The sequence below is a fragment of the Dictyostelium discoideum genome (assembly GCF_000004695.1).
Source record: "Dictyostelium discoideum AX4 chromosome 6 chromosome, whole genome shotgun sequence".
Taxonomy (NCBI): domain Eukaryota; phylum Evosea; class Eumycetozoa; order Dictyosteliales; family Dictyosteliaceae; genus Dictyostelium; species Dictyostelium discoideum.
In genome coordinates this window covers 2,443,175-2,469,991 of record NC_007092.3, presented here as the reverse complement: position 1 = coordinate 2,469,991, position 26,817 = coordinate 2,443,175, and the positions used below count along the sequence as shown (strand labels likewise).

General features: G+C 24.5%; 7 protein-coding genes and 1 pseudogene across 7 annotated transcripts in view; 5 read left to right on the top strand and 3 right to left on the bottom strand.

Annotated features, from left to right (window-relative positions):
* Positions 1-267: 267 nt before the first annotated feature.
* On the bottom strand, positions 268-6,291 carry DDB_G0293090 (hypothetical protein; the record flags this gene model as incomplete). The annotated part of the gene is made up of 1 exon (XM_629312.1): positions 268-6,291. One exon carries the CDS (start codon positions 6,289-6,291, stop codon positions 268-270), a length of 6,024 nt encoding a protein of 2,007 aa, XP_629314.1.
* Positions 6,292-7,494: 1,203 nt separating this feature from the next.
* rtnlc (reticulon family protein) lies at positions 7,495-8,731 on the top strand (the record flags this gene model as incomplete). The annotated part of the gene is made up of 3 exons (XM_629311.1): positions 7,495-7,510; positions 7,689-8,250; positions 8,359-8,731. 3 exons carry the CDS (start codon positions 7,495-7,497, stop codon positions 8,729-8,731), a joined length of 951 nt encoding a protein of 316 aa, XP_629313.1.
* Positions 8,732-9,108: 377 nt separating this feature from the next.
* DDB_G0293086 (hypothetical protein) lies at positions 9,109-9,841 on the bottom strand (the record flags this gene model as incomplete). The annotated part of the gene is made up of 3 exons (XM_629310.1): positions 9,109-9,241; positions 9,352-9,592; positions 9,679-9,841. The coding sequence occupies 3 exons, from the start codon at positions 9,839-9,841 to the stop codon at positions 9,109-9,111; spliced, it is 537 nt and encodes a 178-aa protein (XP_629312.1).
* A 1,367-nt stretch (positions 9,842-11,208) lies between these two features.
* Positions 11,209-17,864, top strand: zizB (DOCK family protein; the record flags this gene model as incomplete). Its single annotated transcript, XM_629309.1, has 3 exons — positions 11,209-12,011; positions 12,104-12,296; positions 12,417-17,864. The coding sequence occupies 3 exons, from the start codon at positions 11,209-11,211 to the stop codon at positions 17,862-17,864; spliced, it is 6,444 nt and encodes a 2,147-aa protein (XP_629311.1).
* A 774-nt stretch (positions 17,865-18,638) lies between these two features.
* Positions 18,639-19,932, top strand: DDB_G0293082 (hypothetical protein; the record flags this gene model as incomplete). The annotated part of the gene is made up of 3 exons (XM_629308.1): positions 18,639-19,025; positions 19,136-19,480; positions 19,573-19,932. The coding sequence occupies 3 exons, from the start codon at positions 18,639-18,641 to the stop codon at positions 19,930-19,932; spliced, it is 1,092 nt and encodes a 363-aa protein (XP_629310.1).
* Positions 19,933-20,329: 397 nt separating this feature from the next.
* On the top strand, positions 20,330-21,927 carry DDB_G0293080 (annotated as a pseudogene; the record flags this gene model as incomplete).
* Positions 21,928-22,076: 149 nt separating this feature from the next.
* On the top strand, positions 22,077-23,147 carry DDB_G0293078 (hypothetical protein; the record flags this gene model as incomplete). The annotated part of the gene is made up of 3 exons (XM_629306.1): positions 22,077-22,439; positions 22,524-22,829; positions 22,971-23,147. The coding sequence occupies 3 exons, from the start codon at positions 22,077-22,079 to the stop codon at positions 23,145-23,147; spliced, it is 846 nt and encodes a 281-aa protein (XP_629308.1).
* Positions 23,148-23,636: 489 nt separating this feature from the next.
* The window catches only part of xpo6 (exportin 6), a gene marked incomplete at both ends in the record, with an annotated part of 4,411 nt that continues 1,230 nt past the window's right edge, over positions 23,637-26,817 (bottom strand). The window contains 8 exons of the mRNA XM_629305.1: positions 23,637-23,795; positions 23,891-24,437; positions 24,516-24,606; positions 24,696-24,963; positions 25,053-25,416; positions 25,512-25,786; positions 25,909-26,606; positions 26,724-26,817. The exon at positions 26,724-26,817 is cut by the window's right edge and continues 204 nt beyond it. Coding sequence (XP_629307.1) covers positions 23,637-23,795; positions 23,891-24,437; positions 24,516-24,606; positions 24,696-24,963; positions 25,053-25,416; positions 25,512-25,786; positions 25,909-26,606; positions 26,724-26,817 — 2,496 coding nt within the window. The remainder of the gene's footprint in view (positions 23,796-23,890; positions 24,438-24,515; positions 24,607-24,695; positions 24,964-25,052; positions 25,417-25,511; positions 25,787-25,908; positions 26,607-26,723) is intronic.

Here is a 26,817-nt window from a genome sequence, read left to right as displayed (position 1 = left end):
CACACAAACACAAATATAAAATTAAAAAAAAAAAAAACATAAAAAAAAAAAAAAAGTAAAACTCAAGATTTGGGAAAGTTTTTTTTTTTTTCCAAAATAACAAGTGTAAACTAAATGGTTTTTTTTTTTTTTTTAATTAATGATTTTATTTATTATTGTTTTTTTTTTTTTTTTTTAATATATGAGTTTGTATTATTATTTTTTTTTTTTTTAAAAAAGAAGTAAATGAATTAAATTATATTATTATTATTTTTTTTTTTTTTTTATTTATAAATTTCTTGTATTACGTCCATGTTTTCTACCTTTTTGATGCATTTTATCAATATGTTTACGATTACCATTACCATTACCATTACCATTAATATTAATACCTTTAAATTTAAAATCTTCAACATTATCACCCAAGAAAGGTGTTGAAGGAGCGATTGGATAACGTTCGAATAATTGATCAATTTCTTCTTGATATCTACGTTCTTTAATTTCATTGATATCTGGTTTATCTTCGACATCAAAGAGGAATTTACTAACCATACCTAAATTGTAAGGATCATTATTTCTGGTTTCGAGTTTAGATTTTAATAATTGATGAAGAGTTTTGTTTTGAGCTTTTTCTCTATTTGGAGTTACGAATTTCTTACCCATGATACGAGCAGCTTCTTGAGGATTTGTATAATGTGGTAGACATTTTTGGATGGCTAATAAGACAGAGTTCCAATCTTTCTTACCATAGGTTCTAAAGGTGACACCATGAAGACCGATAGTTGGTAAGATGAGACTTGGTTTAATACCACGATGATCCATAAAATCCATTGGTCTACTCTTGATGAATTTAACTTTGGTACTTCTATATTTGAAATCTAAACCAGATGGAAGAGTGAGATGGTTGTATCTATCCAAACTGAAGGCGTTTCTTTCGGAATCTTTGAAAGCTCTTCTTAAGGCAGATGATGCACTATCACCTTTACCATAACCCATACCAGCGGTACCATTACCATCACCATTGAAAATGGTTACTGAAAAAGATTGAACACGACCGGCTGTGGTTACTTTAACATGACGAGAGATATCGACAATCTTTGCATTTTCAAGACGAGGAACGTCACGCCATTGTTGAATTTCTTTAGTTTGCATTTCAAGTTCAAAGGCTCTTGCGGCTGCCATATCATTTTCGGAATTTGGAACTTGTGGCAATACTTGTTCGACTTCAGTCATTTGGGATTCATCTTCATCGTAAAGGTCATCTTTGTCATAACCCATCTCTTGGGCCAATCTTTCATCTGCACCAACATTATTGAAACGATCATCATTTTGATTTTCAAAGATTGGTCTGCTTGCTTGATCCATGATATTACCTTTGTTTAAGAGTGTATTAACTTCCATGAGGAATAATTTATCAGCGAAATCGTTATCACCATCTTCATCGTAAATGAGTTCATCAGTTTTGAACTGTGACTCATCAGAAATACCAAAGTTTGGGAATGAACGATAAATTCTTAAAAGTTTACGTTGATGAATCACCTCTTCATATTCACTTAATTCCTTCAAGGTGAATGTTAATGTTTCAGATTCTGTACGGGTAACTTCTGATGTTGATGGTGGCTTGAATTCTGAAATTGATTCTTCTGAAACAGATAAAATTGGATTTTTAAAGGCATCAATGGCTGAACCGGAATTTTCATCCAAATTTGAGATTCCAATGTTATCTATATCATCATCATCATCATCTTCTTCTTCTTTGTCTTCACTAACTTCAGTATGGTTATCTCTATTGAGGAGAACATCAATATCTTGATCTTCTACGACTTTTTGAGAAGCAAGGATATCATCACCTTTGATGAATAGTTTTGTATCGGTTTTATTTTCTTCAACATCAAAATCAACGTCACCAGCATCTTCAACATCTAAATTTTGATCATCTTCATCGGTAAGAGTAAGATCATCTGGGATAGATTCAGTGTCCTCTGCTCTTACGGTTTTTGGATTAACTAATTCATCAGCTTCCAACACGAGTACATCTTTATTCCAATTATCTTTTAATTGTTTGAGTGCTCCTTCTTTCATTTTTAAGATTGATTTTGGATCTTTGACTATAATCTTTCGGTCATCTAACAATTCTGGAAAGTTTAATTCTTCAGGATTTTTAATATTACTTTCTAATTTTTTGAGTTCATTTTCATTTACACCTAAATTATCAGCATTTATCCATTCACTAAATCTATTCTCGAGTGTGATTACATCATCATCTATTAAATCTCTTTTCGTTTTTAAAGCTTCTATTTCTTTAAGTTCTTCTTGTTCCAATTGATCACTTATTTCTTTTTGAAGTTTTGATTCGTTATCTTCCATATCTTTTTCTTGTTGTTCATATTCTTCTTGATCGTATTCTTCTTCTTGACTATATTCTTCTTTTTGTTGTTCTAATTCTTGATTGTCCTCTTCTTCTTCTTCTTCTTCGTCATCTTCTTCTTCTTCAAGTTTACTTTCTTTTTCAGCTTGGAGAAGTTCAGATTTTTTAAGAGATTCCATCATTTTAGAGAGTTCATTAATATTTTTAGCTTCAAGGATAACTTGATCAATATCTTTTTGAATGGATTCAAATTCATCACGTAAACCATCTTTTAATAGTTTTAAATCTTCTGGTGATAATGGTGGTTGTTGTTGTTTTTGTCTTTGTTCAACGATTGATTCTTTGATCATTTCATCCAAATTGATTAAACCATTTTTATAATCTTTACCATTTAATATTTGATTCATTCTATTGAGATGAATTTGATCAATGAATTCTTCACGAACTTTCATTTTATTAAGAGAAAGTGAACTGTGGTATTTTTCATAAATTTGATTTTGCTTTTCATCGATTTTCATGTATTCCTCCAAGCTGACTGGATCTTTATCTTCTACCTCTGCAAAATCATCATAATCATATTCTTCGTCGTCATCCCTCTCATTGCCTGATGATAGTTTTTGCTGCATTTTATCGACCCATTCTTCATCGTCTTTACTGACCAATTCTCCTCTGGCTTTTGGATGATATTTAATAAATTGAGTTGGATCAGTAATAGGAACTTCAGATTCTGTGACAATATTAGCCGCTTCTCTACTAGAGATTAATTGGTCGATCTTTTTATCGAATAATTGAACATCACCAGGGTCAACAACATTATCATCTTGGATAAGTTCGAGTGGATCTTGATAAACGTCACCCAATTGATTTAAACTACCTTCTCCTAAAAAGGTTCTATTTTTCTTGCTAAATTGAGATAATATTTCTGATTCTTCAGCATAGTCTTCATCGAACCTTCTTACTGGATCAAGTCCGAGAATTTTAGTGGTTTTTTCCTCCTCATGTCCTTCTACATCTTCCTCTTCATATCCTTCTTTTTCATATTCTTCTTCATCTTCCTCTTGTTGTTGTTGTTGTTGATGTTGTTGTTGGTGTTGTTCTTTTTCTTGGCCTTTCATTTCTTCTTGTATTTTTTCTACATCAAAAAATCCTTCTTCTTCTTCTTGATCTGCTAATTCAACACCTGCCTTTTCATGATCAAAGGTAAGTTCTTCATGTTCAACAGTACCTAATTTTAAAAGTGTTTTAGGACCATCATAATTTAAAATTGGAATTGCATACTCCAAACCTTCGACATAATCATCATTATAATTTAAAAGTGGAGGGAATTTTTCAAAGGTTGGCTCATTGATATCGAGTGGAGCGATAAAGGTATCATTTGTATTTAAGAAACGATCGTTAATGTATTGACAATAGTAAACCATGGATGGTAATCTCTTGAGACTTTGAACGGCATTTTCGAATCTATGTGGACCTAATTTGTAGAGGGATTTTATCAATTGAACTGGCTCAAAGATATCAGACTCTCTAATGGAATTGACGCTTGGTGTATCGAGCTCACCATCTTCAAAGATAGTCTTTTCAATGAGTTCCATATCGGTGTCTAAACCCATCTCTCTAAACATTTGAATACCTTCACGTAATCTAATCATTTGTTCAACCTCCTCACCCTTCTTTAAAGTATAGTTTGATTTAATTCTAGCCTCGAGTAATTGTTTGAGATTGTCCAATTGTTTCTCTTTCTCTACCAATGCCTCTGGAGTCAATGGAAGGTATTTAGCGGAAAATGGTGAATTGACAACGTTTGTGGTCAACTCATCGAATCTATTACCAAGGTCTTCAAAGGCGGCACCATTTTTAATTAAAAGTTGTTTCAATTGTTCAGTGAGTGAACCAAACTCCCATGTGTTTACTTTGGCATCTCTATCGGCGTTGAGTCTCTCTAATTCTCTTAAAAGATAGGTTCTATGTTTTTCATACATTGGATAATTAGACTTTCCAATGTTTTGGTTGAGCTCTTCCAAATAACCAATTAACTCTGGTGATTTTGATAATTCATCAATTGATGGTAATTCAATTACACCTTGAGTATCAGCAGCAGCATCAACTTCAGCACCTTCACCTGATTCTTTATCTTTATTCTCTAATTCTTGTTCTAATTGATTTAAAACTTTTTTTGGTTCTTCTTTTTGTTTTGCTGCTTTTAATTGTTCAAGTTTATTTTTAAATTCTGAACTCTCCAATTCATCGATTTCAACTTGACGACTTTCATTATTATCATTATTTTTATCGTTAACAAATTTTTCACCAAATTCCATGGCAATATCTTCCCTTGATGCACCTGGCGCAATATATTTTTCAAATAATTGCAATGGTGAAAGAGTTGTATTTAATTTAATAGCTTCAACAAGATTTAATTTAGTTTGAACCATTTCTGGATCTTCAACGATTGTTTCCAATTCTGTTAATTTTTGAACGATAGATTCATGAGTGTTCATGAATGTCATATGAGAGGTGATCAAATCATTCAATGATTGACCAGACTCTTTTGATGTGACGAATCTTTGATTTCTAATTGAATCTCTAATGTTTTTAAATTGAGAGAAATCTTTGATCACTGCTTTTCTCTCCTCTACGGTTGGAAGTGATTTTAAGTGAAGGTAGAGTGTTGCTTGAGTGGATTCGATTTGTTTGAGATAAGCCATCATATCAAACTCTAAATAACGACCACGTTCCAATGTATCATCTTCGAAAATCTCGAGATCAATCTCATCGATTTCTTCGCCTAATGCATCGGCAGCAGCTTGATCATAGGTGGCATCTGGATTCTCTTGATAGGCTCCCTCCTCTATAATATCTCTGTCCTCTGGTGTGAGTGTAAAACTTTTCATTGAACGTTTAATCTCATAGTTAATACCTGCTTTCATCTTTTTAGTATGTAAATCCTTTAATAAATTGGTTAATAAAATTTCAACATCTCTATTTGCTTGTTGAACTTCTGACTCTGTTAAACCAATTATAGATGATGATGATGAGGGTGAGGAGGAGGAATTAGCAGCGGCAGTGGAAGTAGCAGCGGCAGCGGCGGCATCAGCGGCTTGATCTTTGGCGAATGACTTTCTAAATTCTGGATTTGTCAAATACTCTTCACGTAAAATTTTCAAAGCGGTTTCAAAGTAGGTCAATTCATTGTTTGTGAATTGTTCACGATAATTCTCTAAATATTGATCGAGTTGGGAGAAAACTCTAGAGATGGTCTCCACCATTCTAATGAATTGTTGTTGATTTGGTTTGGATAATCTTGCGATTTCTGGATGAAGTACATGCTCGTATTTTGGTACAAACTCAAATCTAATATTATCCAAATTTACTTGTGCTCCTTTTCTACCACTCCCAAGGAAATCATCTAGATCCTCTTTATTTGTCTTCACGTATATCTCTTTTCCATGTCTATCTTTTACGATTTTAAATGTACTTTTTGGATATATCATTTTCTCTTCGATTGCTCTACCACTGGTCAACATCTCCAATGTGCTGTGAATGTATGGTAAATCTCTACCACTATATTGTGATGTGTATTTTGCACGTATTTTATCATTGTAATGACCGGCGTATACTTTTTCATCGTATTCTTTATCTAATGCTTCCCCTAACACTTGTGCTTTTTGTGTTTCAATCTGTTCAGCTTGTTTCTTTTCTCTAATGATTTGTGATCTTGCTTTCTTTGTTATTGGTTGGTTGTTATCGCCACCGCCCATTGCTTCACCTTCAAAAAGTGAGCTTGAATATGATCTTCTTCCATTACTTATATTATTACTAGTGTTACTAGTATTGATTGTGTAGTTTACAGCACCAAATGAATTGTTGATAACACCTGATGTTTTTATACCTTTGACAATACCATTTCTCAATTCACCTGAAGTGATTTTAGTAATTTGGTATGACATTTTATTTTTTCTTTTTTAAATTTTTTGATTTTTTTTTTTTTTTTTTTTTTTTTTCTAAAAAAATAAATATATATATTTAAAAAAAAAAAAATAAAAATAAATAAAAAAAAAACAAATAAATGTTTTTTTTGTAGTTTATGTGAAAAAATGAAAAAAAAAACGAAAAAAAAAAAAATGATCAAAAAAATTGAAAAAAAAAATAAAATGAAAAAAAAAAAAAAAAATTTATAAAAAATAAAATGAAAAAAAAAAAAAATTAAAAAAAAATAAAATTGATGAAAAAAATGAAGTTTCTGGGTTTATGATCAAAAAAAAAAAATATGAAAAAAAAATAAAAAAATAAAAATGAAATAATTGTTATAATAATTATTTCCATTTTTATTTTTTTTATAAAAAAAAAATTACAAATATTAAAATTTTAAATTCATTTTTTTTTTTTAATTATTAAAAAATAAAAAGAAAATAAATAATTATTTGTATGTGCCATTTATTTATTTTTTTTATTTTTTTTTTATTTTTTTTTTTTTTCTATATTTTAATTTATTATTTTCCTTTAATATTACACACAAAAATTAAACTATTATCATGTTGCTTTAACTAGGAATTCATAAACAAAATTTTTAAAAAAAAAGTTTCAAGTTTCAAAAAATAATAATTAAAGATCAAAAAATAATAATTAAAAATGAAAATAAATAATTGAAAAATAATAAATAAAAAAAATAATAAAAAAAAAAATAAAAAGAAAAATAAAAAATAAAAATTAAAAAAAGTAAAATAAAAAAAGTAAAATAAAATAAAAAAAAATAAAAATAAAAAAAAATTCAAATAAAAAAAGAGATGAGAATAAGAATAATAAAATATTAGATGAAAATATTTGTAATTAAAATTCAAGAAAAAAATTTAATATTAAAAAAAAAAAAAAAATAAAAAAAATAAAAAATAAAAAAAAAAAGTAATTAAGAAAAAATTTTTTTTTTGGTTGCTTTACAATTACTTCAATTGTACCATTCACAATAAAAAAAAAAAAAAAGAGAAAATTAAAAAAAAAAATAAAAAAAAAAAAAAAAAAAATTTTTAATTTAAAAATTTCTTTTTTTTTTTTTTTTTTTTTTAATTTTATACAAAACCAACACACACTCAGCATTTACAAAAAAAAAAAAAAACTTTTGGTTTATTGTTTTAAAATCAATCACATAATTAAAAATGGAAGACACACAAGGTAAATATTTTCTATTTTTTTTTTAATTATTTATTTATTTGTTTTTTTTTTTTTTTTTTTTTTTTTTTTGATGTGCGAAATGGTGAACATCATTACCATTATAAAATTATTTTTTTATTTTAATTTATTTTAATCTTTAAATTAATAATTAATAATTATAATATTAAAAAAAAAATAGAACAAATTGAACAAGTTGAACAACAAGTTGAAGAAACTGTTGAAAAAGTTAAAGAAGAAGCAACAGAGAAAGTTGAAGCAGCAATTGAAGAAGTTAAAGAAGATATCAATAAATTAAAGAATGATGTAAAGGGAGTCGCAGAGAACGTTAGTAATGTAGTCTCATCAAAGATTGAAGCAACCACATCATCAGCAAAGGCCACCATTAATGATATTAAGGATGGCGTCAAACAAGTTGTATCTGGTAATTCTGGTTGTCCATACTCTATGAATGGTGAATTCTCAATGTGTAGCCAAGTTTGCAAAGTCAGCAAAGTAGTTCAAAAGAATCCATCATTCGAATGTGTTAAGAAGATCGTTTTGTGGGAAGATATCGTTCAAACCGGTATCCTCTTTGCAATTATAAACCTCGTCTTTATTCTCATCTCTTTCTGTAACTATAGCTTAATTTCACTCTTTGGTTATACAGCTTTCACTGTAACTATCACCTCTATACTTTTCCATTTAATCTCTTTAATTTTATCAAAATATGTTCAAGGTGTATCTTTAAATAATCAATTCACGTAAGTAATTTTCTTCAATTTATTTACAATTTATATATATATATACATTATACTTACACACACACACAAACATTAACTTTATAAATTATAAAATACTCAAATTTTTAGTGATCAATTAAAAACTCTCAGTTTCCATATTCATGATGCTGTCATTGAAAAACAAGTTAATAATGTTGCTGAATTAATCAACACTGTTTTAAGTATTGCAAAGGACGTATTTGGTTGCAAGAGTGTTTATCTCTCTGCTCAATTTGCCATCGTTTTTTATTTAATCGGTTGTTTAAGCAAATGTTTATCAAATACTGCCATCCTCTACTTTGGTTTCCTCGTTTCCTTTGTTGTTCCAAGACTCTACGTTGAAAAGAAAGAAGTTATTGACCAACAATTCTCTAAAGTATGTGCTCTTGCCAAAGAACCACTTTCAAAACTCCACTCTCTCATTCCACAATCTCAAACTACCTCAACTAAAAAATCAAACTAAATTAAATAAATAATAACAATAATAATAACATATAATAATTGTCATTGGAAAAAAAAAAAAAAAAAAAAAAAAAAACTAAAAAAAAAAAATATATTAATATTTTCTTAACCACATCACCACCACCTCACTTGATTTTATTTTAAATTACCAATATAAATAAATAAAAAAAAACAAAAAAAAAAAAAAAAAAAAACCAAAAAAAAAAAAAATATTTATATATTATTATATTTTATATACAATTTTTAATATTTATTTATTTATTTACATTCTTTGGAAATTGATCTTTTTAAAATTTCTATCTTTTTTTTGGAAAAAAATAATTAAGTTTGGGGAAAAAAAAAAAAAAAAAATTATCTATATTTTATATTTTATATTATTTACAAGAATCCAAATCCAAATCCTTTTGCCTTTTCTTTTGCCATTTCAATTGCTTCATTAAGTGATTGGGCTGCATTATCAGCAATTGGAACTCTATTTAAAATTGTTTCTTCATCTACTTCAAAAATAATTCTGTAAATATAATTTTTTTTTTTTTTTTTTTTTTTTTTTTTTTTTTTTTTTTTTTTATTAGATTTAAATTTGTAATATTAAAATAAAAATAAAAATAAAATAATATTTACCCATCACTAACAATTTCATCAATATATAATCTAATTAAAGCATAATTTTCTAAAAATGTTTTTTTGGTTATCATAATTGATTCATCAGTTGCACATGCCTTTTTAAATAATGATATTAATGTATTTAAAACGTCCAATAATGCTAATTCATTTGAATTTAATGAATTTCCAACAACAAATATCCAAACATCACTTTGTTTTGATCCAATAACAACTTTATTATCTATTATTTCTAATTCACCTAAAAAGTATAAAAAATAAAAAAAATAAAAATTAAAAATGGGAAAAAAAAAAAAATTATTAATTAATTTATAAATTTTTACTTACAATTCGATGTTTTACACTTTTCAAATATTAATTTCTCAAATTTATCCTTTTCAGTGAGTGGAGTTATTGGGGTGCCGGGTGGATCATAGAAACAACTACATAATCTTTTACCATTATTATCCAATACTATAATTGCTTTAATTTGATATACTGTTTCATCCATTTATTTATTTATGTGTGAAATTCCAAATTAATTTTTTTATAATTTTTTTTTTTTTAATTAAAAAATAAAAATAAAAAAAAAAAATTGAAAAAAAAAAAAAAAGAAAAAAAAAAAAAAAAAAAAAAATTTGATTACGTTTTATCGACAGAGGTGTTTGATCAAACAAGTGTTAAAATTTTGTAAGCATATACACATGAAACAAAAAATAAAGAAAACAAATATAAATAAATATAAATATTTAATGAAATAGTCATCATTATTATTATGTTGATATAAAAATAAAAAAAAAAAAAAAAAGGGTTAAATGTTTTTTTTTTTTTTTTTTTTTTTTTTTTTTTTTTTTTTTATTCTTTGAAAATAATTTTTTTTTTTTTTTTTTTATTTTATTTTTTTTTTTTTTTTTTTTTTTTTTTTAATCGTTATTAATATAACCTTTTTTAACATAATTGGAAAAAAGTATAAAAATGTAATCATTTTGTTTTGAATGTTTCTGTTTTTTTATTTTTTATTTTTTATTTATTTTTTTTAATTTATTATTTGTTTAAATACCATGAAACCTTAGTTAGTCGATATGACCCTATCCAAAAGGTTATAGGTTCCATAATCTTTTTTTTTTTATTTTTTAAAAAATTTATTTTTTTTTTTATTTTTTTTTTTATTTTTATTTTTATTTTTTTTTTGCCTATAGGCACCCAATTTGATCAAGAAATGTTTTTTTTATTTGAAAATTATTTAAATTAAAAATTTTTTTTTTTTTTTTTTAACTGTTGTGAAAAAAAAAAAAAAAAAAAAAAAAAAAAATATCAATTTTTCAAAAAAAAATTATTTTAAAAAAAAAATAAAAATTAATAATATATTTATTATTAATAATTAAAAAAATAATAATAATAATAATAAAAAAGATAGATATAATTAAATTATCTTTCATCACAAAATAACAATAACACCACCTTTATTTGTGTAAGTGTGTGTGTTTTTTTTTTTTTTTTTTGTATTTTTATAACCCTATTATAATTTTTTTATTTTTTTTTTCTTTTTTTTTATTTTTTTTTTTTTCTTTTTTTTTTTTTTTTTTTTGTTCTTTTTTTTTTTTTCAAAATACAATAGCATTATAAAAAATATTTTTCCTTTGTAAGAAAGATTTACAAAGAAAAAATAAAAAAAAGAAAAAAAAGAAAAAAAAAAAAATAAAAAAAAGAAAAAAAAAAAATATAAAAAAAATAAAAAAAGAAAAAAAAAAAGAAAAAAAAAAAAAAAAGAAAGAAAAAAAAAAAAAAGAAAAAAACAAAAAAAAAAAAAATATTAATTTTTTACTTTTATTTTTATTTTTTTATTTTTTTATATTTTTTTTTTAAAAAATAATAGGTATGGATACATCATCCATGAGTAACAATAGTCATTCAACATCAGCAGCAACAACATCAAAAATGGTAGGATCTACTACCAATAATTCTACATCCTCAGTGTCAGTGTCGCAATCACCAATTGGAGCAAGCCAACAATTTGGACAACCAATAACCTCACCAAATCCAAATAGTAATAATAATAACCCAACATCAGGCAGCACACCAATTTTAAGTAATACATCAAATAATGTAAATGTATCACCAATTACACCATCAAGTAATAATACAGATAAAAAAAAGAGTAGAATCGATATTGAATATAAATTTGAAGATTATGAAGATTCGTTCTTTACTAAAGCAATTATAAATGACCCATTAAAGATATCAGTAATACCAGACCTGTTATCATTGACAACAGAGAAAAGGGTTACAAATTTGGTTGGTAATAATGTGCCAACAGAGGTTACATCAATTATGGATAAACTACCCAAAGGTGTTCAAGAATCATTGAATATCTTTAACCAAGATTGGACGGTTGTCACTCGTGATCCATTACCACCACCATCGAATTCACAACCTTTAAAACCACTACAATCTCAAAACTATTCAGTAGATGGTGAATTCGATTCAATCTCACCAACTGATTCTGTAAAAGATTTAAATCCTGATATCATTGCAATCTCAACTCAACCAACTCCTGATCAAAAATCAATTGAATTTATGAAATCTCCAAATAGAATTCCATTATTTCAAACTTGTTATATTAATGATGAATCACCAACTATTAATCCACCAAAAGTTGGTAAAAAAATTTTAGAAAATATGTAAGTATTATTATTATTATTTATATGTATATGTATATATATATAAATTAAATATAAACTAATAAAAAAAAAAAAAAAAAAAAAAAAAAAAGTGAATTTCAATTTAAAGTAGAATGTACAGATTTTAAACCACAAATTGGTAATTTTGAACCATTTTTTGGTAGAATGTTTATATTTGATGCAAATAAAGTAGATGATTCCGATTCTAAATCACCTGAAGTTGGTATTATTTCTGAAGAATTTCATTTTGATTTAGGTACAAATTTAGATTTATTACCAAAAAATGTAATTATAAACTTTTTTTTTTTTTTTTTTTTTTTTTTTTTTTTTTTTTTTCAAAATACAAAAATCATATTAAAATTTTTATTAATATATATTCTTTTTTTTTTTTTTTTAAAAAAAAAGTCACAAGTTAATTCATTAAATCAAATTAATCCATTAGATAATCAATTACCAACAAAGATTCAAAAATGTATTTTTTCATGTGAAAAGAGTTCAGATTTATATTTAGTGATTTGTTTTGATAAGGTGATATTGGGTGATCCAGAAGAAACTACAAAACATTATTTTAATCCACCAAAAGCAAAGGAATTAACAAAGATTCAATCAGAGGTGAAGGAAGGAGTTTCAAGATTAGGTAAATTTAAACAACCATTCATTTGGGGTTGTGTGGAATTGTTTGACCAAAATAGAAAATTCAATTTCGATCAAGGTGAAGCAGAAATTAGAGTTACCAATTTCATAAAAGCAAAATCTGATCAACTCTATTCATTCGTTAGTAAAGAGAAGAAATCTAGTAGTAGCGCAGCATCAAAAGATCCATTATTTGAATGTATTTTAAAGATCTTACAAGTTTCATCATCGATTGGTGATGATAAATATTTATATAATGAAAATGTAAATGGTAGAGTCGATTATTTATTACGTACTAAAATACCAAACACTCTACCACCACAAATTCAAAGTGGTCAAGATGGTAAAGGTATCATTAAAGAAATACTTCATTTCAATTCAAAAATATCTTGTAGCGCATCTGGTGATAGTTTAATTTTAAAAGATAGAGATGGTGATAAAAATGATTTTACAAATAATTCAATCTCAAATTCAATTGGTGGTGGTGGTGGTAATAATACTAATGGTGGTGGTAGTAGTAATAATAATAGTGGAGTAAATAATAATAGTAGTAATGGTATTGATTATCATCATAATAATAGTAATAATAATAGTAATAATAATAATAATAATAATAATAATCATCATACAGATAATAGTTGTAATGAAGAATTAATATTAAAATCAAAAGAACCACATTTAACATTTTCAAATGTTTTGTATTTTTATCCAAAGAGTGTAAATTTAACCAATTTTAAAAGTGACAGAGGAAGTGCTAGAAATATATTCTTAGAAGTGAAATTGATGGAGGATGATAGTAGTGTCACAGCCATTGGTATGAAGAATACACATGGTACAAGTACAACACCTTTATTGACTTGTTCATTCTTGACCTCTGTAGTTTATCATAATAAGAAACCAAAATTCTCTGATGAAATTAAAATTAATTTACCATCCAATTTAACGGCTAATCATCATCTTTTGGTGACATTTTATCATTTAGGTTGTAAGAAATCAAAGAAATCCGAGAATCCAATGCATACTCCATTGGGTTATAGTGTGGTTAGATTGTTTGAACAAGATCGTATCATTTGCGATGGTAAATATAAGAGACCAGTTGGCACTGTATTTCCCCCACGTTATTTAGCTCAAGAGGCAAAGGATATCAAGGATTCAAAGGATACCATCAATCATAAGATTTGGGTCGATAATAAAAAACCGGTATTCTCTTTCAAAACTAGAGTTATCTCTTCACTTTATCCTCAAGATCCAACATTGGCTTATCTCTTAAAGGAATCGATTGAATCAAATCATACACTTTTAAATGAAAATATTAAAAAGTTACCTTCTGTACCAAATACTTTAAAAACTCAATTCTTCCCATCAATCATTCGTTTATTATTTAAATCAATTACAAGTTTATCTGCTGAAGTATCTGCAAATTCTTTTAATGTCTTATTGAATCTATTAGATTCTGTACCAGAGGATGTTTTAACTTCATATATAACCTATGTATTTAATAGTGAAAATTCTCACTCCTTTTCATTGTATGATAATATTATTCAAGTTTGGAATCAATTATTAGAAGGTAATAGTGCTTCAACCACTTCATCCTCAACTATAACAATTACTACAACACCAATAGTTCAATCACCTCCACCAGCATCATCAACATCGTCATCATCATTACAAAATTCTTCAACTACTAATTTAACTCCACCAACACCAACACCAACACCATCATCATCATCATCATCATCATCAACAACTCAAACAATACCAAATCCAAATCAATTAAGACAAGATGATTTAATATTATTATCAATTCAATATTCATGGTTTTTATTTGGTATAATAAAGAAATCAATGATTGCTGATATTCAAAATCGTGATCAATTAAAATCAGGTCGTAATCGTACCAATAGATTTAGTGAAGAGATTTTAAATAGATTTAGCTTTTTATTCGATCAATTATTAGTTCAATTAAAGGGTGCAAAACAATTGGTTGCAAAAGTACTCATTGTTAATATTGGTCATTTTATCAATGATCTATTGGATATAATGTCACGTGGTTTCGTATTCCGTATCATTAGAAATTATATTGCAGGTTTAGATTGTTCCAATACCGTTATGGAATTAACCGAATTGAAATCACGTCTTTTCAGAGTACTCGCATCAAATGACTCTTTTATTGCATTGAATTCACCCGCACCAATATCACCATTCCCATCGATTCAAGATTTATTCCAAGTATTCTATAGAAAACATTTTATAATTGGTTTAATGTTACAAGAGGTCTCGGCAGTGATACCAGCTCGTGATAAAGAGATGAGATTAAAAGTAATCAATACACTTCGTGAGATAATATCGAAAATCGATACAAATCCACTCTACAATTCACCAGCGATGAGAGAAAGAATAGCAGCATTGTTCTTCCCATTGCTTCCAATCATTGTCTATCATTATGATGCCTACATTAGTAAATTCGATCAAGAGGAACAACGTTCTTGGTTAACTTGTTTCATTTATATCGTAAAGAATTTAAATAATACCAATACGATCTCTGATTGGTGGAAGAAAGAAACTCCAAGAAATAATGTTATCTTTTTCCAAATTCTTACAAATTGTTTATCAATTTTCGATTATGCAAAAGAATACAATCAAAAAGATGACGATTTAGAAAGTAGTTCAAAATCAATTCAAACTCATCAATCAAATCTTTCATTGGATGCCAATACTGATTCACCTGGTAAAAAGAAAGAAAAACCAAGTAAAAGTAGTGTAAAACAAAATGTTTCAAATATTAAACCTGATAAAGCAAAACAAATGATTGAACAACAATTAGCATCTTCAACTGGTATGAAAAATAGTATGAATTCACCATCACAAACTTCAAATAATAAAGAAAATATTGGCAATTTAAATGCAAATTCAAATTCAATTAATGGTAGTCAATCACCTCTATTAAATGTAAATAAAGATACATCAAATGTTTTAGGTCAGTCAACTGGTTCTGCTTATTCTCAACAATCACCAAATCCTGGATTACGTGCATTTGCAAGTAGTGTAACTTTCTTAACTGTTGATTTCACTCAAGGATCAACTACTCAAGAAACAATTCAAATGATGTATGGTAATCTTTGTCAAGAGGTAACTTTAACCGTTTTGAATGCTTTCACTGTTTTCATTAGAGAATTTAAATCGGATCTTTTAAAAGGTACTACAGTAGCTTATACCGATCATATTCTATTCCGTGTCATTTTACAATTATTGAAACAGGATCTTTCATTCTCTGTAATTAAACCTGTGTTTAGTGTATTGGCAACATTGGTTGGTGAATTCAAACATGTTTTATTCAAACAAAATAATTCAATCTGTGAAAATTTAACTCAATTGGTTTTCAAATATTGTTGTAGTAGACATTCACCAAGTAGACAATATGCTACCACTTTAATCTATTTAATGATTTATAATAATTTGAAAGAGATGGGTCATTTCTCACGTATGAAATTACATTCAACCGTTGCAATCTCTCAAATTCTTAATGAAATTGTTGAAAAGAATGTTCAAACTGAATCAGTTGAAATCGTATTCTCTTATCTCTATGCATGTTTAGATTCAATTGCAAAGTTTGTTAAACAAAATTGTAATAACTCTTTATTGAAAACTTCATACTCTACAAGCGTTTCATCAGGTAATGTTAAATCAACAACAACAACAACATCGACATCAAGACCATCAATTGGTTCTCAACAATCATCAAATGGTGCTACTCGTACTCAACCAACTATAGCTCAACAAATAGATGAATTAAAAGAACGTTTATTCGGTGTAATTAAAAATAATGTAAAGATTATGCAACATTCCTATGATCCAGAGATGAAAGCTGATCTATACTATAATCTATCAAATACCTTTATTGAAAGTCCTGATCTTCGTATCACTTTGTTAAAGAGTTTTAAAGAATTTTTAAAACAACAAAAGTCAATGGAAGAAGCTGCACAAGTTTCAATCATTGCAGCAGCATTGGTTAGTGGTTATCTAAAATTATTAAATCGTTTCCCAAAGGAGTTATTAGCCACCGATTTCACTACAGTTTCACCAAATGTTGCCAACGAATTAACTCTACCAGATCTATCATTGTTGGAGGATGTTGAAGGTGAAATTTGTAAATTGGATCATTTCACCGATACTGGTTTCATTAATCTTCTAAAGGATGCAATTCAAATTCAAAAATCTGGTTACTTTGAATCCGCAGCTGAAACCTATCGTCTCTTATTACCAACTTATCAACATCAAAAAGATTGGACCAAACAAAGAGATGCCTATCAAGAGTTGGTCTTACTTTGTAATCAAATCATTAGTGAGAATGTTGTAAATCAAAGAATCTTTTCAAATTATTATCGTGTGGCTTTCTATTGTCAAGATTTAATTCCAGATTTACATGGTAAAGAATTTGTTTACAAAGAGAATAACTATGTCCGTCTTTCTGATTTATCCGAACGTTTAAAGAAACAATATTGTGATAAATTTGGTGAAGATAAATTCCATCTCTTACCAAATAATAAACCAGTGGATCTATCAAGTTTAGATGTTAAACATATTTACATTCAAATCATTTCAGTGGATCCTTATCTCTTACCAGAGGAATTAAAAGAGAGAACTACACCTTTCCAACAAAATACTCATCTTAATAAATTCATCTTTGAAATTCCTTTCACAAAGAATGGTAAAACTCAATACAGCGAGAACGTAACTGAACAATGGAAAAAGAAAATCATTTTAACCACTCCAAACTATTTCCCTTACTTGAAAAAGAGATTACCAATCGTAAAGAAAGAAGAGATCGAATTAACTCCAATCGAAGCTTCAATCGAATTGATTCAAAAGAAAGTGACCATCTTAAAGGCTGAATTAAATTCTCGTCCTGCAAATACTAAAACCCTTCAAATTCATTTACAAGGTTGTTTACTCTTACAAGTTAACGCTGGTCCATTGGCAATTTGTTCCTCTTTCCTTGCTGAAGGTCAATATCAAAATCATAATGCTGAACACATTCAAAAACTTAGTGAAGTCATTAAAGAATTCTCTAAAACTTTGGATTTCGGTTTGAAATTTAATGCTTCCCTCACAAAAGAAGATGGTGCTGAATTACAAAAACAATTAGATAGTGGTTATGATAATTTCAGAAAGAAACTTCAAGAATATGTAAAATTAGGTAATGATTATGATGATTTTTAAATAAAATTATTATAATTATAATAAATAATAAATAATAAAAAAAAATAATAATAATAAATAATAAATAAATAAAATTATAATAATATTAAATAATAATAAATAATAATAAATAAATAATAATAAATAAATAATAATAATATTTTTTTTATAAAAAAAAAAAAAAAAAAAATAATTAAAAAAAATTAATAAGATATAAATTAAAATAAAAAAAAAAAATATTAATAGAGATAGATAAAAATTAAAATCAAAAAAAAAAAAAAAAAAAAAAAATAATTACAACAATTATTTATTTATTCATAAAAAAAAAATAATAAAAAAATAAATATTTAAATAAAAAGAACATTGATTTTTTTTTTTTTATTTTTTTTTTTATTTAATCTATAGATTTGTAAATAAATAAAAAAATAATAAGTAAAATATGTGTGTATTGTGGTGTTTATTTTAAATTGTTTAGTAATGCGATGTTTAGTTTTGTATTGTTTCTTTTTTTTTTTTTAATAGGTTTCTGTTTAAAAATAATCAGCAAATAATTGTAGGTTATGTTGTTTAATTATTTATATAATTTTTTTATAATTTTAATTTATTTATTTTTTTTTTTATTTTTTTTTTAATTTTTTTTTTTTTTTATAACCATATATTATATTATATATATATATAAATATATAATGCCAATATTTGGTTTTAATAAATTATTTTAAAAAAGCAACAACAACAAAAAATTAATTAAATAAATAAATATAAAAAAATTGTATTCAAAAAAAAAAAAAAAAAAAAATGAAAATATTATTTCTACTATTAATAATTATTATTGCATTATTAAATTTGGTAAAATCAAATAATTTACCACTACTAAATGATTTTCATCTTTATAAACCCAAAATATTAGAATGTATTAGACCAGGTGAAGAATGTGTTGATGAACACTTAGAAAGACCATGTTCAATGGGTCATTCTTGTCAATTACAAAATGAAACAATGGCAGATCAATTGCAAGATTCTGATAGTGATGATGATTTAGTTTATGTTTGCAAAAATAGAAAAAGTCTAGGAGAACCTTGTATTTTTAATAGTGATTGTAAACAAGGATTAAGTTGTTTTTCTCCAAGTGGAAATGATAAAGAACAATATTGTATTGATTATAAATTTTCTTATTATGGTGAGGTATGTTTTTGTTTTTTATAAAACAATTATTTATAATAATATTTATTTATTTAAAAAATTAGTACTCTAACATTATATAAGGTTATTTTATTTATTTAATAATCTATAAGCCGTGTGAATTTAATCACCAATGTGTTGGGTCATTAAAATGCCAAGATTCAATATGCACAAATACTACACAAGAATGTATAGATAAATATGATTGTCCAAGTGAATTTTATTGTAATGCAATTTCAATTTGTGGTTTAAACTACAGTCAGAACGGATGTCCAAATGCAAGATGTGTTCCAGTTAAAACCATTGGTTCCACTTGTTCGTTTAATTTTGAATGTCCATTAAGTACTGTTTGTGCAGGTGGTAAGTGTATTGAAAAGTATAGTTTACAAAGGGGTCAAACTTGTTTTGGTCATGATTCTACACCAAATGATCAATGCGATATTTCAAAATCTTTAGTTGTAATTATTTTTTTTAAAATTTTAATATTTTAATAATTTTTATTTACAAACAACTAATTTTAATTTAAATAATAATAATAATTTTATTTTAGTGTAAACAAGTGAAACCAAATTTAAATGAATTTAAATGTCTACCAAGAAATGAAACTAAAACCTTTAATTGTAGATACGATGGTTGCTTGTATGATGATGAAATTTGTGATGGTTCAACAAATAGATGTGTTACAAAAGATTTAATAATGACTCCTCTTTGTAAAGAAAGTGAAAAATCTAGAAATTTTTGTTATGTTTCAAATAAATGTGCATTTTTGAATGGTGAAGAATATCCCAACTTAAATAAAAGGTCATGTTCTATGAAAAATTGCGTAGTTGAAACAATAGAACACCTAAAGCAATGTGATAGAATCTATTCATTATATCTCTCATGCAATAACAATAATAATATTTCTTAATTTTTTTTTTAAAAAATAAAAAATAAATAAATAAATAAATAAATATTATTAAGAAAATAGACATAAAAAAAAAAAAATTTTAAAATTTTTTTTTTTAAATTGTGGTTCTGAATTTTATTAAAAAAAAAAAAAAAAAATTAACCACACATAAAATAAAGATTTAGTAGATAAATAACTATTTGACCCGTAGTAATAAAACATTCCATTGAAATTGAAAAAAAAATGTTATTAGGAAAATTTAACCAAGATATTAATCTTTAAAAATAAAAATAAAATAAATAAAAAAAATAAAATAATTAATTATAAAAGTTTTTTTTTTTTTTTTATTTTTTTAAACTAACTATTATTAAAAGAAATATTATCATATAAATTAACTAAAATTTTTTTATAGAGAAAAATGATTGAAACTTTTGTTTTTATATTTATTTCAATATTAATGTTTCAATTTTTTATTAAATGTGTAATTATTATTGAAAATTGTTTATAAAAAAAAAAAAAAAAAAAAAGAATTAATCAAATTTTTAATATTTTTTTTTAAATAATAAGTATATATTGTATAGACCAAAATTTAAAAATGAATTAGATGGTCCAAGTTTTCCTATACCATTCTTTGGAAATAATTTACAAATTGGTAAAAATAAAATTTTATATTTTCACAAATTAGAAAATTATTTTAAAAAAGGAATTTTTAGAGTTTGGATAGGTGAAGTATTTACAGTAATAATTAGTGATCCTTTAATTGAAAAAGAAATGAAAAAAACTATAAAAGAAAAACCTAAATATATTAAAAGAGATATTTTTATTTTAAATTTAAAATCAAATTTAATAAATTTGGTTTTTAATGAAAGTACAATTAATTTAATTCAGTCAATGAATTGTAGTATAAAAAACAATAAAGAGGTAATTTTTATAATATAATAATATTATTATTATTAGTTTACGGAAATTATTATTAACAACTATTTATTACAGTTTGAACCAAAATTATTATGTTCAATTTTTTCATTTTCCATTATCTTTAAATTATTATTTAATATTGATTTAAAGAATGAAAATTATAAAGAAATAAAAAAAATAATGAAATTGGTGAATGAAATTAATAAGAATAAAGAAAAGTCAAATTCTAGTGATTTAAATTCAATAACTAATTTTATTGAAAATCAATTTTATTACCATATATCAAATATTGATCAAAGGTTAGTTGATTTTTTTTTTTTTTATAATTTAATAATAAATAATATTATTTACAATTTATACTTTAATTTAAATTAGTTTAAAAGATTTTATGGATATTATTATTTATAAAGAAAATAGTTTTGAAACAAAAGAAAAAATTAAAAAACAAGTAGTTTATAAATGTACAGACTATATTTTAAATAAATCCGAAAGTATATCAAAAGTTATTGAAAATTTTTTTGTATTAATTGCACAAGATCAAGACTATCAATATTTAGCTTTTAATGAATTGAAATCCGTTATTAATACAAAACTTTTATATAATGGTGTTGGGGAAAATATTATAAAACTATCTGATAAATCATATACACCCATTACAAATTCTATTTGTAAAGAAGTTTTAAGGTTAAATCCAGTGGATCAATTATCGTCACCAATTACTTGTAAAAAAGATAGTTTGGTAAATGGTTATTTTATTCCAAAAGATTCCCAAATAATTATAAATCATAAGTCAATGAATTTAAATGAAAAATATTTTAATGATCCATTTAATTTTAATCCAAAAAGATTTTTAAATTATAATAACCAATCAATTAATTTGTAAGTAATAAAAAAAAAGAAAAAAAAAATTATCAACCAAATACTAACTTTTTTTTTTTCTTTTTTAAAAGCAACTCTTGTAATTTTTCAAGTGATGAGATTTATATTGCAATTTCAAATATTTTATTAAATTTTAAAATAACAGCTGTTAAAAATCATTATAATTTTAATGTATTTGATGATAATTTACAATCATCAGTTCTGATTGAAAAAAGATAAAAATAAATTTCGTTTTTTCATTTTTTATTTTTTTTTTTTTTATTTTTATTTTTCAAAAAAACGATATTTTTTTTTTTTAATTTTTTTTTTTATTTTATTTTTTTTTTAATTAAAATTGTTTACAAACAATTAAAAAACTAAAGTAAAAAATGTTAAACGGAAGAGAAAAAATGGGTAATTTAGGTATTGATTGGAAAGAATATGCATTAGGAGCCAATCATTATAAAAGAAGAACTGTTGGATTCGGTAAATATGATAAAAAAGAAAGAGAATGGGAAAAGGAGATCTTCTTAAGGGAAATGTCAATCATTGAAGGTGGTATTGGTTGTTCTACATGGGATGCAGCAATTATTTTATCAAGATGGGTTTATAAGAATCAAGATGCATTTACAGATAAAACAGTTTTAGAATTAGGTAGTGGTACAGGTTTACCAGGTATCCTTTCTGCTTATTATTCAAAAAATGTTACATTATCTGATTATTTGAATCCTGTAAGACTTAAATCATTCTTAGTATTTTTTTTTTTATTATTATTATTATTATTATTATTATTATTATTAATATTTGTTTATTTATTTAATTATTATTATTATTAGTTAGTTGAAAATTTAAAATATAATATTGAATTAAATGCAAAACAACAAGATGGATTTGATAGTGATGATGAAGAAGCAAATAGTGTTGATAAATCATTAGATTTAGAAAATATAAGAAATAAAACTAAAGTTATTAATTTAAATTGGGATGAAATTGATACAAATACAGATGATACAAAATATGATATTATTTTTGGAAGTGAATTAACTTATTCAATGTTAAGTGTTGGCAATTTAATTAAAGTTATTCAAAAGTTTTTAAAAGAGGATGGTATTTTTTATGAAATTTTATCAGATGACAGAGATGTAATTATTATTTTTTTAAAAAAAAAAAAAAAAAAAAAAAGAAAACCTGGAAATACAAAAGTGTATAACTAATTTCTAATTTCTAATTTCTAATTTCTAATTTCTAATTTCTAATTTTATTTTATTGTTTGTTTTAATTAGGGTGTCTCATATTTTATTGATGAAATGACAAAAAGAGGATTTGAGAATCATATTGTTCCAGTTGATCAACAATTTTTAGGAAATTATGGAACAAAACAGAGACCAGAAACTTATAAATTTTATAGTTTTAGGTATTCAAAGAATGTAGAATTAAATAAACATAAACTTATGCAATAATAAAATAAATTAAAATTAAAATTTATAAATGTTATATATAAGATTTATAATTTTTTTTTTTTGTTTTTTTTGTTTATCTTTTTTTTTTTATTCTTTATTTTTGTTTTTTTTTATTTTATTTTTTTTTTTTTTTTATTTGTATATTATTTGAAATGATTTGAGGATTTTATTTAAAGATCCCTATTTTTATGGTATTTTTTTTTTTTTTATGTTTTTTTGTTTTTTTGTTTTTTTGAATTCATTCATTTTTGTATTTGCATGATATATATATGTATAATTATTATTATTTTTTTTTTCTTTTTTTTTTCTTTTTTTTTTTTTTTCTTTCTTTTTTTTTTTTTTTTAATTGGATATTATAATTGACAGAGGGTTGGTTATATTTACGAATTTTTAGATAATTTGGATGATGTATACTATTATTATTATTATTATTTTTTTATTATTATTTTTATTAGTGGCGTGATGATGTTTATTATTTACCATGAATATTTAACTGTTGATAAAAGAAAAATATGAAAAATCATTAATAAATTGTGTCATATTTGTTGAAAAGGTTGGTTGATCTATTGCATTTGAAAAATTTGATCTTAAAATTTGTTTTTGTTCATTTGATAATTGATTCTTTTGAACCAAAAATGTTGTGAAAAACTAAATTATTGTTAAAAAAAATAAATAAATGAATTAATACCTTTGAATATTTTTTTATTTTATATTTTTTTTTAATTTTAAAAAATACTACTTACCTCATTAAAGAATTTATCAAAGTTTAGAGAAGCGAATCTATAAATTGTGACAATGATATCATCAGTGTGTACTGATTGAGTATCAGAGATTAAAACATCGAAAAACATACTAATGAAAGAACAACCAAAGACAGGTTCCATTGAAGAGATCTTTTCATAGAGTTTTAATTTTGAATTTAATTTTTCAAAATGATCCAAGTTTTGTTTGAATAAATTTACATCATTTTGTTTGAAAATTGATTGGAATGATGTTAATATACTATTGATTTGAATTTGTTGACATTGTTTCCAATGATTATCCAATATGCTATAAAGTAATGTGAAAAATGGTGATCTTAATACTGATGAGGTATTTGCAATCATTGGATATAATTTCTCCATTGAAAATTCGATTGTTGATCCTAATAAACTTTCAAAACTATTACCTGGTTGTTGAACTATAAATGTAAGAATCTCTATTAATTTCTTTATAATTGAAATACCTGTATCATTACCACTACTTAATAATTGATTTAAATTATCACCTCCTAAAATATCTAAAAATGTTCTGTTTAAATTAAATAAAAAAAAAATTATTAATATATTTTCTTTTTCATCATTCATAAAAATAAATGTAAATACATACGAAATTGTTTGTTGGGTAAAAACAACACCAACTTGTGCTTTTAAAAATTCAAACAATACAAAGAAAAAGTCTAAAATAGCTTCCAATACGACTATTATTATTATGAAAAAAAAAAAATTTAGAATTAATAAATATTTTTTTTTAGAAAATAAAATAATTATTATTATATAATGTACATACTTGGATAACTAATATAAACTCTAAATAAACCTAAAGTAACTTTTAAGGTATCTTGAATACCATCATGTAAAATACTCTTTGCTTGAGTAACTTCTGGTACAGTCCTAATGATTGCAGTAACAACCTTTAAAACTCTTAATACTCTTTGAATCAACTCTTCTTTACAAAATATTTTACCTTCAACAAAATTTGGAATTTGTGGAATCTCTAAAAATGATGCTGTAATACCTTTAATAAATGGTGAATATTTTGGTCTTCTTTGATCCCACTATAATTAATTTTTTTTTTTTTTTTTTTTATAAATTGATTAGTTAATTGTATTTTTTTTAAAAAAAAAAAAAAAAAAACAAAACTTACTTGTTGTGATAAATTAACATTTGAAGGTGGTAATAAAATTGTACAGGATATAGCTGGATATAATATAGATTGAATTGATGGAGATAATGGAGCACAAATGTTATGAATATTACTAATTAACATATCCATTTGAGTGAATAAATTTAAGGGTTTTGAAATTGTAGCCAATGACATTAATAATTTACCAGCAGAGCTTAAAATACTCTCTGGTGCATTACGTTCAAATAATGGTACTATGATACTAATTAATTTGGTGATATTACTATCGAAATCTGGTTGTTGACCAACTATTGCTCTAACTTGATTACCATATTCTGCTAACCAAAAACAAAATGATCTAATTGTACATAATAATTCGATTTGTCTGTAATAATAATAATAAAAATGTTAGTATTTTCAAAAAAAAAAAAAATAAAAAAAATAAAAAAAATAAAAAAAATAAAAAAAATGATACAATACAATTTTTCCCAATCACTACCAAATTTATAAATGTATTGATTTACAGAGAATAAACACATATCCAATAATTTTTGAAATATAAAGTTTGCAGCAGTAAAAGTTTGAGCAAATGAAACAACAAATTGGTCAGCAAGTCTTCCAAAGAGATGAAGAATTGTTGTTACATCCTTTACCAAATATTGAAATTGTTGTTCATTCTCCATTGAAACACCTTGTTTAATTGATTCTTCAGCTTTACAAAAGAATGATGTTACATTTTGTGTAAATAATGGATACTAAAAAAATTATAAAATAAAATTGAGTTAGTATACATAATATATAGATGATTTGATAGAATGAGTATATTGTTGAAACAAAATAAATAAAAAAAAAAAAAAAAAAAAAAAAAAAAACATACTAAATTTTCTAAACTTTTTTCAGGATATAATTCAGTTACTTTTGCAACTACTTCAATTGATTTTTTAATATAAGATTCTAATTGAGTTTCAGAGATACCATTTTCATTGATTTCTTTATCTTCATCATCCAACTCTGAGAGGGTATTATTATTAAAAATATATAAAATTCTTTTAACCAATTCCGATTGGAACAATAAGAGACCATCTGTATATTTTGAGGGTGGTGGTGTACCATTCTCTTGGGATAAATTTATGAGATAATCTAAAAATGTTGACCAAATATCAATACATTGTAAAAATGATTCTGGTTGTGTTTGGAAAAAACTATATTGGAATAACAATCCAAGGAAATCTGGTATTGGAAAGTTTGGATTGGTTTCAATTCTACCCAAATGATTATTGATAAAGATTTGAATGAATTGAGTGAACTTATTTAAAAACTCTGGATGATATTGATTGATTTGTTGACCACCATTCGATACTATATCAGTTAACAATGAATAAACTTGATGGAATATACGCATCAAAAATGATTCAAATCCTTTTGGTACTAAATTCTTTGATACTATTTCATTTAAACATTCTAATGCTGGTATACTATTCTTATCCAATCTTAAATATTTAAATAAAATATCAAATAAACTTGGTACTAATAAATCACTTAATGGTACCCATGTAAAATAACTTAATAATGCATCTATATTTTAATAAATAAATAAATAAATAATTAATAAAAATAAAAAAAAAAATAAAAAAAAGTGTGTGGAGTGGAGTGTGGTATTATTAAAAAAAAAAAAAAAAAAAAAACACTTACCAAATACTGCTTTGGTTAAATTCTTTGATTCTGCATTGAATGAGGCTGTGTATGTATTTGTATCTGGTGAACCAACATGAAAAGCCAATAAATT